At 33.1% G+C, this 15438-nt stretch overlaps 1 protein-coding gene across 1 annotated transcript in view; it reads right to left on the bottom strand.

The window, feature by feature from the left end:
- Nucleotides 1-15438, bottom strand: part of LOC143240539 (UPF0193 protein EVG1 homolog) — a 31925-nt gene that overhangs the window by 14196 nt on the left and 2291 nt on the right. The window contains exons 3-4 of the mRNA XM_076483135.1: nucleotides 2692-2883; nucleotides 184-324 (exon numbers count right to left, since the gene is read on the bottom strand). Coding sequence (XP_076339250.1) covers nucleotides 184-324; nucleotides 2692-2883 — 333 coding nt within the window. The remainder of the gene's footprint in view (nucleotides 1-183; nucleotides 325-2691; nucleotides 2884-15438) is intronic.

Here is a 15438-nt window from a genome sequence, read left to right as displayed (position 1 = left end):
TGGATCACAATGACTGGGACTTAAAATCTAAAATTCCTATGACACAAACAACCTTTATACTTTAATAACATTATAAATAAAAAGGAATATTGATCAACCAGGGTCAAAAAATTATTTTAATACAATGTATTTAAACTTCATAGAATAATGAAATCTAGAAATGATAATATACATTTGAATTACCTTCATCAAATATGTCTTCTTTAATATTTGCTCTTCCTTCCATTGTTTCCAATTCTAAACTATTTGGATTTTTGTCAAGTTCTTGTTCTGTGCCATAAGCCATAAGATTCTGAAATCTTTCTTTTTCTTTAGGTGGTCTCACTGCATACAAAAATTTGACTACATTTGTGATGATAGTGGTAAAATTATATTTTGTAGATTTTTCAACCAAGTGTAAGTAAAGTACATTAACAAACATCATTTACTTATGCATAAGAAAGAAAATGAACTTTATCTAAAATAATCAAACAATTCAAATGTAACTAATATAATTTATACTGAAACAAAATGTCAATATCTGTAAAATATAAAACATTAAATATCAATTACGTATGTATTACTAAACAGGTTTAATCTAGATAAGTCACTCTACTAATATATTTAAAACTATTTTTACAAAGAGAATGAGAATGCATGAAAAGTGAATGTTTTTGATTATTCAGAAAGATGAAAATTATCAGGTATAGTACAATTAATAATTACATGCATAAGGAGGTAGTTAACAACATATATCTCAAACTAAATATAAACAGTGCATAAAAAAATTTTGCAATGAGAATATAAAAGTGATAAAAGATCTCTCAGATTACAAAATATACCAAATAACTCTTGAAAATATTTTGATGGAACACTTCTCTGCAAAATTTTGTTGAAACAGCTCATCAAATCAGAAAAATGATCATTCTTGACCACTCTCTATTTGAAAGGAACATAACAGTTTTCTATCTAATTGATGACAACTGGTAATATTTCATAAAATTCCAATTTAAAGAACATTTTATGAGTAGCATCTACGGCCTTCTGAAGAGAAAAGTGTTAGCAACTCAGAGTCCCTACCCATCAGCATACATATTACACTGCTGGCCAAAATCTTAGGGCCAATGAACATAAAGAAAAAATATGCACTTTGCGTTGTTAGACTCAACCACTTATTTGAGTAGAGCTTCGAAAGACGAAAATAAGAAAAGGGAAAATAAAGATAAAAAACTTTTTTAGCATTTAACAGGGAAAATGTGAACACTATGAAATTAGCCTAAATACTAGCTGGTCAAAAGTTTAAGACCATACTGAAACGAAGCATTAATTGGTAAACATGTCATGAAATTTAGTCATTTGTGTTCAAGCATTAGCATTGTCAACATCTCCCAATGACATCTCCTGTGTTACAAATCAGGTTACAAAACATGAAAAAGGCTAAAACGTTGACAGAGTTTGAAAGTGGCGGAATTGTTGAGCTGCAAAAGCAAGGTGTCTCTCAACATGCCATCGTTGGTAAGATTGGGCGTAGTAAAACTGCTGTTGCAAATTTCTTAAACGACCCTGAGAGATACAGAATGAGAATTTCAAGTGGTCGGTCCAAGAAAATTTTGCCAGCGTTGAGCAGGAGGATTCGACGGGTTGTCTGGCAATATACTAGCCAATCGTTGAACCAGATTAAGGCCCTTACGGACGCAGAATGCAGCTCAAGAACAATAGGATGGCATCTATGAGAGAAAGGCTTTAAAAACCATAAACATCTTCAAAGGTCATGCCTCCTTCCACACCACGAAACAACTCGGTTAAACTTTGCTGACAAGCACCAAACATGGGATGTAGAAAAGTGGAAGAAGGTTTTGTTCTCTGATAAGAAAAAAATTAACCTGGATGGTCCAGATGGCTTCCAACGTTACTGGCACAATAAGGATGTCCCACCAGAGATATTTTCTACATGACACAGTGGAGGAGGTTCCATCATGATCTGGGGTGTCTTCTCCTCCCATGGAACAATGGAGCTTCAGGTAATACAGGGGTATCAAACAGCAGCTGGCTACACTGACATGTTGGAGAGAGCATCCTTATTGACTGAAGGCCCTCACTTGTGTGGAAATGACTGGATCTTTCAGCAGGACAATGCTGCAATACACAATGCCTGCAGGACAAAGGACTTTTTCATGGCAAATAAAGTGATTCTTTTGGACCATACAGCGTGTTCACCAGCAAAGTACTTACAAGAAAATGTGGAAAAAATTTAAATATCAATATAATGATATATTCTTTGATAGTAAAACTAGTTCTTTCAGCTGCAATAAATTGAAACTGTGCCATTATATTTAAAATATCATTCATTAAAATACTTTTAATCATTCTGTTAACAGATTTTAACACTGTTAAACTTATGTCTAGAAACATAAACAATCTTGCATTGAACATAGATTACATATTATTCTGAAAACTGTAATATCATTAATGAAGATAAGAAATCTTTCAATAATGATCCTTCATAAAGTAAAACAAGCAAGAAAGAAAAAAGACAAAAGTATCATTGCAGATTAGTTTTTCTACTGTAAATTTCTTTTAAGTGTCCTACAGAATGTTACTACAACTAAGATAATATAAATATACTTCACAAAAACTAATACATTTTACACTATAATATTCTTTAATTTAGAATGCTTTCTCTTTAAAGAGAGAGAATAATAAACAACTTACCTAGGGATGGACTTGGTTTAAATTTTTCTCTTTTATATGCACCGGATTCTTCAATTGCTTTTTTATATCTCAGTCCACAACTGATAGTGTTACATAAACAGTCTTTAGGTGTTTGAATCACTATGTTCTTGTTTCTTTTACGTCTTGACAAATTATGTTCTTGAAGATTAGCACAAAATAAACTCCCACCATCTAAAATAAAATTATAAAGCATGTTTTACATGTTATCTGATAAACTGTTCATTTCACTTACTTAGATAAGGTTTCAGAAATATAATGTGATATATAAAATATTTCTTTCAGTAATGTACATCATAATAAACTAATGTTTTTGACAAATTCCAAATTTATTTAACATACTTTACCAAAGAAGGACACAACTTTTATTAAAAAATAATTTTTATACAAAAAAAAACATTAAATTTGGCCTCATAAACACATGTGAGTAGAAGTACATGTACATTGTACAAGCAACAGAAGGTTACATGATGAAAGGTGAAACACACAAATCAGATATAAGAAAGTTTTATGTCATTAAAAATGATGCAAAACAAGTTGAAGTCAGAGACTCAAAAAGGTTTTGAAATATGGTTCAAGATTTTGTGGAAACACTAAACTAGAAAAGAGTCTGTAAAATATTGATTAATTACAGAAAGTGATCTTATGTTGTATCATATGATACAAGCTAGAAGGCAATTGGGCAATTTATATTAATCTCATAAATGAAAGTATGTCCTCTCATGATAGATAACAAAATAATTTTAATTTAATAGTTGTATGGTAAGTTTTAATTAATACCTAAGATATCCTTTAAGACCACTAACATGGATACAAAGGTACCAAAACTGCTACATGTATGTATCAGGATTGTGTTATGAATTTAGAAAGCTGGACAGTGGCCTACCAAATAGTCATTAGGCAATATTACTAACAATAGAGTTTTTTAAATGTATAAATGTCATGTTAACATAAACTTTAACCATTCTGATAAATATAAAGGACAATAGTAAATTCATGCTATTTGGTTAGTAGCTGGTATCCATGTAGTATAACTGTCTGTTATATCAGACATTCTGTTTGGCTGCATATTAGAAACCTTTCAGCAGCTAAACATTTGAAATTTTTGTATCATTTACTAGTAGAATTAAACCTCTTACAGGTACAAGTAAATAGTAAGCTATAAATAACAAATCACAGTCTAAAATACACAGAAGGTCAATTAAGAAACAGCTTTATTGGTGTACAGTAATAATAACATTAATTGTTCTTTTTTTAGTAAACATCACAAAAATTATCAAACAAATTCAGCTATCAGTAATGTATGTCTTGTAATGTATTTATGTGGTTAAATCCACTTACATTTGAAAATTCCAAAGATAACTTTTTTTTAACCCATACATATATTTCAGATACATATTTGCCACTCTGAAGAAAAATAAGCTTATTACCTCATGCCACTGCCTTTACTCTACTGGAAGAAAAAATAGAGGGACTAATTTGTGTAGGAAAGACCACCAGAGTAGTGTGGATGAGACAGAAGTTTTTTATTAACTTAATAATGTCCCACAGTAATAACTATGCAATGTGTTTACTGTGAATAGGGACAACAGGTACTAGCCAGGTGCGAGTACAGTCACACATGGTGTTTTCAGTTCCCTCTTGAAGTATGGCCTGAAAGGTGAAATATACATATATACCATGGAAGCAGTCTTGTGGAAAACACTCTTAACAGTGGGCACTGAGAAGGGGCAAACAGGCTCAGCACTTTGTAATTTCCCACTATAATATAGATATTATAAATGAAGGAACTATAAATAAATAATCAGCAACTTACCTTCACAGAGACTTCAGGAAGATTGTAGAATGGTGAATGGATAGAAACAAAATCCAGAGAGAGATAAAACTGCAATGTGGTATAACTAACAGGGCAGAAATGTGTTACAGGCTGTCTACATCCTCACCTGCAAGAAATCATTCAGGGGATATTGCAACTAGAGGATAAAGAAGCTTTGAGATGATAAACTTAGTAAGAGGTGACATTAAAAAGATGAAAGACACTATTTCCCATGGAAATATAAACATGGAAGAAGATAAGTCATGAGAAGAAAGTGAATTCCACAACAAGAAAAAGTGATGTTGACTACTTTGAAAGGGAGCAGAATAAGTAAAATAACATACTGCTCACAAAGGCAGAAGGAGACAATTATCTCAGAAGGAAGCAGCAGTCTGGAAAAAAAAACAAATCCCTGTGATAAAGAATGTTGGAGCAGCATCTCCCACAAGTGAGAAGAAAAAGAAAATACATATTTAGAGAAAGATTGTACAAGGAACACATTGCCAAAAATTCAAACAGAAGATAGGGGAGATCTAAAAAGGTTCCAGTCCAGAAGAGGAACTGGACAAGAAGCAAGTCTGATGAGAAAGACTGGGAAGATGTCCATAAGAACTAGAAAAAGAAAAGGAAAATGGCCAGGGAAGAGAATACCAGTGGCACTAAGTTGCTTTACAATTGGTAACAGTAGAAACATATAAAAAGGAGAGAAATAAAGGAGAGTTGGATGACATGATGGAAGGGATTAATGAATGTAAACCCTCCACTTGTCTTGATAAAGTGCAAGAATTACTTAAAAGATTTAGTGATAGGCAACTCTTACATTTTTAATATGCATCATAAGATGTTATTTTCTTGTGAATATACATTTATCAATCAGATATCAGAAGAGATATTCAATAGGCTGGATATTTTTGTTTGCACTCTTTGTAAAATTACAAACACATAAGTATATAACACAAAACTTATCACTGACACTTTATTAAAGGTACTTTACAATAAAAAAACTGTGGAATTTCTGCATTTTGTGGAAGTAAGTGGTTTTCAATGTTTCATGAAGCATTACCAGGTTCTGAGAACATGTACTAACCATACACATTGCTGGATGGACATTCCAAGAATCTTCATGCCAATTGTTCAGTTTGCATCACAATAACATTAGATTGTTAATTTGTAGTAGTAAAGATAAATGAAAATTAAATTCCCTGTTAACAGTACATTTTTTTATCATGACTGTTTAAAGAATATAATTAAAGCAATAGGTGGTTGAAGGTATTTGACTTTAATATCAGAATGAGTCATGAATCTCATGTCATAAACCTTTAAAGGAAGTGTTGCTAATGGTGTAGTAATCTATGTAACTTCCTTTTGTATAATTTTCATCAATCAGAATTGGTTGTGGAATTGACAATGTTAGTATTTTCTCCATCAAACTGTTTCAATGCTTGATTCTGTTGCTCTTTGAATATGATATTTTACAGCTAGTATATTAAAAAAAACTTGCTTAGGATAAATTTGAATTACTGTGTATTCCAGTAAATCTAATTTTAAGCCCTTTTCTCAGAGATGATTTTATTCTTCCCAGTCAAAAGTAACTTGTGTTATTCTTTGACAAATAGAATGAAGAGTAGGCACAGTTGGGACAACTTGTAAAATTATGGTGTGAGTTCAGTGTTTATTAATTTCTTCAAAAGATGAAACAATTTCAAAATGTCTCCAACAGAGACCACTGTTAGGCTTTTGAAACAAAAGTTAACATTTTCTGACACTGAAAATGTATTTCCAATACATACTTACCTCTTTCACCAAAACCTATCTCAACCTTCATTTGCCCTATACGAAGTGCTAAATCTTTTCAACAGCACACCAGCCTTTTATACCCCTATATTATTTTCACTATTGCAGCAACACGTGCTGAGCATCTGACCACCTTCCACCAATCCAACTGCATCCTCTATAGCTACCTTTACCATTGCAGCACATTCTGCACTTTCAAAAATTGGCCTATACAAACCCAAAACCATTCACAAATTAGTGGAAAGGAAGGCAGGAAAATGGGTGAACAGAGATAAGTACCTACTGGAAATATACTTTCAGTGATAGAAAATGTTAACTTCCAAAATGATACTACCTCTGTTCTGCCATAGCTAGAATCTCACAATGGAAAGGTCAAGGAGCCAGTGAAAGTGTAAAAACAAATTATCAAGCACAGAGTGAAAGCAATGAAAAATGCAAATCTGCCACAGTTAAAATATGAGTCACACCTGTAGGGTATAGCACTACTTCTGAAACAGGTATGCCCAGTAAAGAAGACAAGACACATTGGGTGGAAAAGAAAATATGTGGCTAAAGCTAGAGGACTGTACATGTATAGGCCAAGTACTGTCCATCCAGACAGAAAACATTCCAGAGGAAGCACCTTGGGATACAATGTATTATGATAAATAAAATCCAAGGATAAAAACAACATGGAAGCACTTGTACAAGTTTGTAAAATCAACAAATGCAGTAGTGTGCTTGGCCAAAAACATCCAGAGGAAATATCTTGGATTAATATTAAGATAGCCATGTGAGGTGCACCCAGGCAACAACAGCATGGGAAAACCCTTGGTACACATTGGATTATGACAAGTGTGGACCATCTGGGCAGAAAACATCAAATGAAAGTACTTTGCATAATAGATACGCCATAATGTATGTATAACAGGCAATATAAAGACAGCTATCTTCTGATCAAGAAATGAATATGATTGTAAGAATATATTATTGTACAAAATCCACTTATGAGGAAACCTCCATAGTCTGCCACTCCTGAAACTGGAAGTGGTAAGGATCCCTGTGTTCTACTATAGAGAGGGGTTCAGAGGAATGGCCCACCAGAGACAGTACAAGGGATGGCTGCATTTCCATATTTTAAAAAGCAGAAAGACCTGGACTATAAGAATCACAGGTAGGTAGGGATTGACAAAAATCCCTTTCTGCTTTACTCATAAAGCCCTTGTGTGATGATCATCAGGATATATGTGTATATATATAAAGATAGACAGGTAGATTTTTAAAAAATGTGATATACAGGTATATATGTGTCAAATGGTCTTACAGAAACATCTTATTGTAGAAACATTATTTCTACAGTGAGCATTAGAAATGAAGTCAGTGCTAAAATTAAAAGCTTCAGCATATCTGATGAGGTGACACCTGCCACCAGGTGTGATCAAGAAATGCTAGGGAAAGCAACTGTAAAGAAAAGGGTAAAAAAGGATGTACAAGTAAAACAAAATGTCAACTTACTCTATTTAAAGTTGAACAGATGTGTGGAGAATTGCTGCAGGTAGTAGACGACACCCAACAAAGGAGGATACATCAATACTGAAAGCTGTCCACATGCCTGCTTGTATAATCTACTCCAAAGGGCAGCATATCAAAGAAGCTAAAGACAGAGTAACAAGGTGTATCTTGTGCAATGATACATTAAACAACCAATGATCTTCCATCAACAAATCTGAATAAGCTAGAAGGATGAGTTGCTGAAGCTAGCCAGTAAAGGAACAGGAAAAAGATCATGGGAAACAGAGGAAGTCCAATGTATGAAAAGGCAAGAATAGGAACCCCTAAAATATTCAGTTCAAGACATGTAACAGCAAAGGGAATTGATGGGACAAAGAAGATGATCACGATTGGAACAAATGTATTAATGGAAAATAAAAAGCAGGGAAGTAGGAGAAAAGGAAAAACTACCCTCACAAACTACAGATGTCTTGGGAAAGAAGGAATGATTGTGATAAAGGAGAACATAAAAAGCATGTTAAAGAGTGTTGGAAACATTAATAGTATAAATATCAGAATAAGGACAACCACTAAGATCTTAAGGAAAAGGTGGTACAAAGAATATATAGCAACAGGTTCAAAATGAGAATGAGCAAGACCATGAAGAATGACAGTGAGATCTCAATTTGGAAGCCTAAATGGATAGGACAGAATAACAGGGAAGGATAAGGATCAATGAAAACAAGAGAAGTGAAAGGTTTGGGAGAGAGCAGCATGATAACTAGAAATACTGAACAGAGATGACCCTTGATTAAACCTTTTGCTGCAGGCTTGGTATAATATATGAGTTCATCTACACATTTGCACTATAACTTCTGATACACCTTGTGTATCTTCATAAAATTTGGTAAACTTTTGTAAAGGTTACTAGAATTTTGCACTATAACTTCTGATACACCTTGTGTATCTTCATAAAATTTGGTAAACTTTTGTGTACAAAAAAGTCATATTTTTAATTAAATATTTTTACAAAAGATTTGTTTGTGAAAATAGTGTGTTTCATTACTAGCCTGAGTGCAAATTGATTTCATGTTATGATTAAAAAACTATTCTTTGTCCCAAAAATATCAGATATTATTTGTGTAATCTCTAAAACCTCCTAATTACATTCCAAACATTTGTTTTCAGTAAGACTTTATATTTTATGTCATTTTCTATACTCTTAATTATGTGGGGTCTGTTACTTGACCAACCTTGTAACCATCATAAAAAAGTCAGGAAATTTAATATAAATGATGCTTTTTTCATTTATAATGACTACATATTAAAATATGAAAATAGAAATGTTTAGTTTAAGTAACTTAAGTTTCATAAAGCTACATATTTATTATTTGTTATTATATTGACTTTCCAGTCATGACTAGCTAACATTACATAATTTGCACTGATGCAGTGCACATGCACTCGTGTTTTGTATCCAGTAATAAAACTGACCTTTAGTCTTCCCTGTCATGGCTGTGTTTTAGTGGACTAGCATTTTGTAATATACAGTCACATTTCAATTATTATACATTAAATATAAAGTATATTGATTATTACTATTTAGAAATAAATTATTAAACTTATTATTCTTAAAATATAGAATAATAAATCAAGAAGTAAAGCAAACAATCACTTTGTACTCAGTCGCTGCTAGACATAGGTTGACAAAACAGTTAAATGACCAAAAAATTATAAATAACTACATTGATACCATAGAATTTCACTATAATTTATTAAGCTCATCAACTAAGATCTACAGACATTTTCAAAAATATGAAACTTTGAGCAGATAAAGATGCAGCCTACCTCCTTGTAATCTTGGATTGAAAGAACATGGTAGCCTTTCCACAGAATAAAATGGCCGAGAAAACTACTCTTGGTATATTCTAAGTTGTTAATGGGTTATTCACATGTCATATATTGAAGAAAGTGAATATAAGGGACCATTTTCAAAAACAGTGTGTATAATTTGGTACATAAGCCATATCTCAGCAAAATAAAATCTAGCTTGATAATATTAGTAATTTTAGTTCTTAATTTGTACAAAACTATAGATTTAGTATTTTGACATCACAAATATATAATTTTAAACAGTACTGCAATCAAGTAACACATGACTCATTAAAATCTATATTTATATATATTCTCTTAAAATTTACTTTTAAATTAAGAAATTAACTCATACATAACATTAAAGTTTGAATTATAATTTAAAATTTGATTCCAAACTTTTAGACATATATATTTCATATATTATGAAATAGCAGTTCAATAAAATTTTGAATATAAGTCAACAGTGACTCACTGCAAAAGGGTTAAATGACCAGGTAAAGAACCTGGATAAATGAGGAACCAATGGACAGAATCCCTGGAAAATAGACTACTGGTGAAAGGAAGACCAATGACACTAATACATGGACAATGAGAAAAAACAAATGGAATGACTAAGAAAAGAAGCTAAATGGGTAGTGAGTCCCTGAGAAGAGGCAATGGGCCAGATACAAGCCATGCATGGAGTTTGGAGACATCTTGATGAAACACATCTGCCAATAGTGTACTAGATGGAGGTAAGAGAAGTGGTTGCTGCTGTAGTAGAGAGCAAAGTAGAGGAAACCACAACTGAGCAGGCCAATATGCAGCAACTAGCAACACACAGCAAAAAGTGGTCTGTACAAGAGAAATAACCTTGGAGAAGAGTCTGACTGGAAGATAAACATAGAGATGAAGGTCCTTCCAATCCTGCTGAATACATCTTCCCCCAGAGCTGAGGGGCATGGGACAGGAGACCAAAAGGAAGGAAGTTTGACATTCAAATGTGTTGCAAACACATTGATATGAGGCATACCCAGGTGAGAACACACCCACCAAAAACCTTTGGTTGGTACAGGATAGATGTTTTGCAGTCAGGTTCTAAACACTTGAAACATGGCATACCAAGAGGGCTCAGTATAAGAAGTTGAGTGTGAGAAAACACAGGATCCAGGATTAGGTATTCCTTTGTTTGGTAATAAGCTTATATTAGTTTAATTATAATAAAGAATCATAACCAGCTTCTCTTGTAAAAGTGGGAAGAAATAATCAAGAGCCTGACATGCCACCAATATCTCCAAACAGTTGATATGGTAAATAGATTCTTTAATGGACTACTGACCCAAAATCATCTGACAGTTGAGAGAAGCCTTCCAGCCCACTAAAGAATCTTCTGTGAGCAGATGCAAGTCAGGATGAGATGAAGGAAAGGGAATCTCCACCTTGGTAAGAGCCCTGTCAAGCCACAAACAAGGTCATCCATGACCTCTGAGGCAAGGATAATAGGATGAACCAAGGAATCACAAGAAGTTCCACTGGTCAAGAAATGTCCACTGAAGGGAATGCATGTGTGCTTGTCCTACGATGATGAGAGCTTTGAGGGAGGCCTACATCCACAAAAGAAATATCTTGATCAGGAAGAAAAGGTAAAGATGGTGCCCAAGTGACTGCTTGTTCCATATCACAGAGCTCAAGTGGAAAAGGCTGGGCCTGACCAAGGTGAGAATTGAAGAGGATCCCCAAATTAATAAGGTATTGAATGGGAATGAGAAAGGACTTTTCCACTTTGATAAGAAATTCCACCCAAACAGACTCACAAAGAGCGAAAATGGTGTGACTGGGAGATTGGGCTTGGGAAGTGGCAACAAGGAACCAGTAGTCCCCATAATAATGAGTCCAAAGACCAAAAAAATTACAGCAAACAGACAAGAGTAAAATCCCAGGTGAACAAGCATTATGTTTAACAATGCCCTTGTGAAGAGGATTGAGAACTTATTCTTTTAAACAATTAGACAAGACATGATCTTTGGGAGGTGGAAACCAGAATTTAATCCATATACCCTCTAACTGAATCCATAATACCATGGATCCATTGTGAAGGGTTGCTAGAGTTGTGACCTGGCTCCCACCTGTCCACAGAAAGACATCCCACCACCAAAAAACATTGAGTCTGAAAGGAACGTGAATAAGAAGAAAAAGTATAAAAAAGGGGAACACTGGGAGTGGAGAAAAGTGTAGGGTGAAGAAGGATCATGTGGCTCTTGAACCAGCATAGCTTGAGCAAAATCATTAGGGCAAGACAAATGAAAAACAACAGAGGACAAAGAAGTATGTAGTCATGCTACACTGACTCTGGACTCCAAAGACTCAGAAAGACCCCCCAAAAAAAAACACATTTGACACAGAAACAGAGCCTGACAAAGTACTCTCAATGAAGAAAGGGGGAGGAACATGCTCACAAATAATGCATCCCTCCAAAGCAAATCTCAACAATACAAAATTCATACTAGACAACAAGAGGAGCCAGAGATCATCTATGAACACATCAGGAAACTGGTGGAAGGCTTGAGACAACAAATGTAAAGAGGAGAGAACACATAAAAGGTTAGTCAATTTAAAGCAAATCATAGCAAAATGGAACCTATTAAAATGAACCAAAACATTGAGCATGAACATGAATGTCTGAGGAGGGAAGAAAATAATAATAACCAGGATGAGGCTCTCCTCCCAGTAAGGAAGAAGTAGAAGGATCAAGGGCTAAAAGAGAGATGTAATATTTGACAAACCTGATAAATAAAATGTGAGTAAGGTGTAGTTAGCAGACTCTTTTGACTGTCAGCATTATGTGATTGGCTGAAAAAAGCTGGGCCAACAAAAACAGAGTTGAAGTTGTCCTCTCCCCTGATAAAAAGAAATTCCTCAGAAACATGGTTATAAGGAAAGGAGGAAGGAGCAGCAAAAGTGTCAAACTCCTGCCAAATTAATGTCTTATTCTCCTCAGCCAACAACAGCAACTCACCACATTGGAGACTAGTGACACAAGCATTGTCCATATTGGTACAAAATTTTAACTCATTAGTACATATGAACTTTTGAAAAGAAAAAGCAAACAATAACAAAGAAACCACTAAATGAATGAATAATTCCAACTAAAAGTAAAAATTAGCAAGAAAACACATGATAAGGTAGCAGAATTTGCTTGAAAAATAACTGAAAATGCACATCTAAATGCCTTCATGCCAATCAGGGAAGTGAAAATTATATAGAAAAGTGAAAAAGTATATAGAGCACAATGGGATTGGCAGAGGAGGGTCACATGATCAGCACATGTTGCTGCAGTGATGTAAAAAATGTGATGCACTGTTGAAAAGATGATAATATGCTAAATGTCTGTACATTTTATGCAATTTACTTCCAAGACACATTTAAACTAGCTTGTGTAGACATTGATTCTGAACATGCTGGAAACAAGTTATTAAAATGTGTAAGAATCTTTCTACTGACTCTTATAAGATTACCTAGAGCTCAGTGGGATTCCAGATCATTCATGATCACATGCTGTGATGTATGAAAGAAGCATGATTCATTTGACAATCCAGCAACATTAAAACCTTTCATGGTATTAGCTCCAATATATCTTTAATATATTTTTCTTTTTGATTTTTCATCTATTATTTGCTGTTCCAACATTTTTTACATTGCATTAACAATATAACAGTGCTTAATAGTAAGAGCACCATATTGCAAATCCACGTGTTATTTGATCCAATTGCCCCTAAAGCTAATCAAACTTTGCTTCTTGTTCTAACAAATATTTGATGTTAGAAAAATGACACTGACACTCAAAATCTGAACAATAATTACAGTTTTCCATCTTTCATATATACCTTGCAAAAATGTATTCAGAAAAACATATTTTGACTTCTTTATCAAACAAACTTTCCCTCAATAACAAATCATCTTGGTTAGTTGCTTAATACAATAATTTTAACAATTACACAGCAGTTTAACTCTTTAGCACAATGATCACTAATGTCTCACACTTATTTTGGTGTTTTTTGTAACACTCCTGAATGATTTATTGTTTGGTAAACATCTCAGATCTTGAGGCCCCATTAGACATTGAAATTTGTTGCAACTTACTGTGATCTTAAGCACTGGACTAATAGAAATTGCCACCACATAAAAATAACTGATACATAATTTGCACCTCCCTTTCAAATCATTTATTTCAACATTGTCCCATGGAGAATTATTTTTGCACAATAAATAATTAATGATGCTCAATGAACACAGTGATTACCACTCTTCACACCACTGAAGGTAATCACAAACTGAGTTAGTCTCAGAAATCAGTATGTGTGCTGTAAATAACAAATTTGTGCATGTCTTGTCCTCTAACTACTACTAAGACAACACAAAATAACATTATAACTTTTATATCATAAAAGACTAGCCTAAGATTTAAAGAAGCATTGGACATATCCAAACATTACAATCTTAACAAAATACCTTAGTCTCTGTAGAAAAACATGGTAGTTTTATAACACTAAACATGGTCAACTACAATATTATTCACTTCCAAATATTGCATAGTCTTTATTAAAATGTTGTTATTGCATACTACTCAGTTTATAATTTGTCTTCTTTTTTCCCAAATTTCACATTTAATTATATGTATTATAGTATCCATTGTCCTAGGAAACAAACGAAACTATTTGTTTATGTACATAAATCAACTAGTATGTGACTTAATATTTCATCATTCTGCCAAGTGCAAAACTATTTGAATTTTCACTTGATTTATGAATTCATCTAAAGTTTAAAACTGCAAGAAAGCTAGTTTTTCTAAATTCAAAGACTACTCAACTTCGCAAGTATATCTGATGGTGTACAAGTTGACCCACAGTTTACAGTTATCCATTTGTAAAACATTCTATGTAAATATAAATGTTATAAACCACTATATATGAAGATGAATGACCTGTAAAACAATATTTCAAGTATCTTATAAACTAGCTTTTAAATTGTAAAGTTAATGATTTTTATTGTTTTCTTGAAATGGCATGTCCTGCAGTGGTCCATTCTTTGTAGTCAGAGAAAGTATGAAAGTAAATAAAAAAAAACTTGTCAAATTCAATTAAATTCTTGAAGGTTTCATCACCAAAAGTGTTGAAATGTTGTATAAATCAAGGTAGAAAATTTAAAGATAGATATTTTGGCTTCAAATTTTGAATTATTCTCTATCAAATACAGTAATATAAAAGTGTTACGGAAATAAATTCATCAAAGAAATCAAACAGAAAATATTTTGTTATGGTAACATTGTTTGATTAAATGTTTTTATTCAATAAAACAGACGAAACGTAATCAGTCTAAACACAATCAAACTTGTGGAATGATCAGCTAACAAGTTTATGTGTAAATAGGTTAAAATATGTATATGTTCATAGTTCTAAAAATAATGAAAAATTGATTCAGATTTTTTACATTACTTAAAAATTGCAATGGAAAATAAATTCAACAATTCCCATTCTGGAAAGTTTTGTGTGTTCTTTACAAAAAACAAAAACAACAATCAGGGCAGGTGAATGAATATGCTGAAGTTTGGTGTACTTACAGTTAATGTCAAGGTTGAGCATTCTGCAATAAACAGTTAAGTCAAGATATTTAAATACATAGGACATACACTGTAAAAGACCTTCACTTATATAAACAACTACATCAAATAACAGTTCCTAAATTGTGAATTTCAGTTTTTCATTAATACATTAAAGTTCAAGTAACTTATCATTCAG

The sequence above is a fragment of the Tachypleus tridentatus genome, chromosome 13 (genome assembly GCF_004210375.1).
Source record: "Tachypleus tridentatus isolate NWPU-2018 chromosome 13, ASM421037v1, whole genome shotgun sequence".
In the NCBI taxonomy this organism is placed as follows: domain Eukaryota; kingdom Metazoa; phylum Arthropoda; class Merostomata; order Xiphosura; family Limulidae; genus Tachypleus; species Tachypleus tridentatus.
The sequence above is the reverse complement of the archived record's forward strand: the minus strand, read 5'-3'. Positions and strand labels throughout refer to the sequence as shown.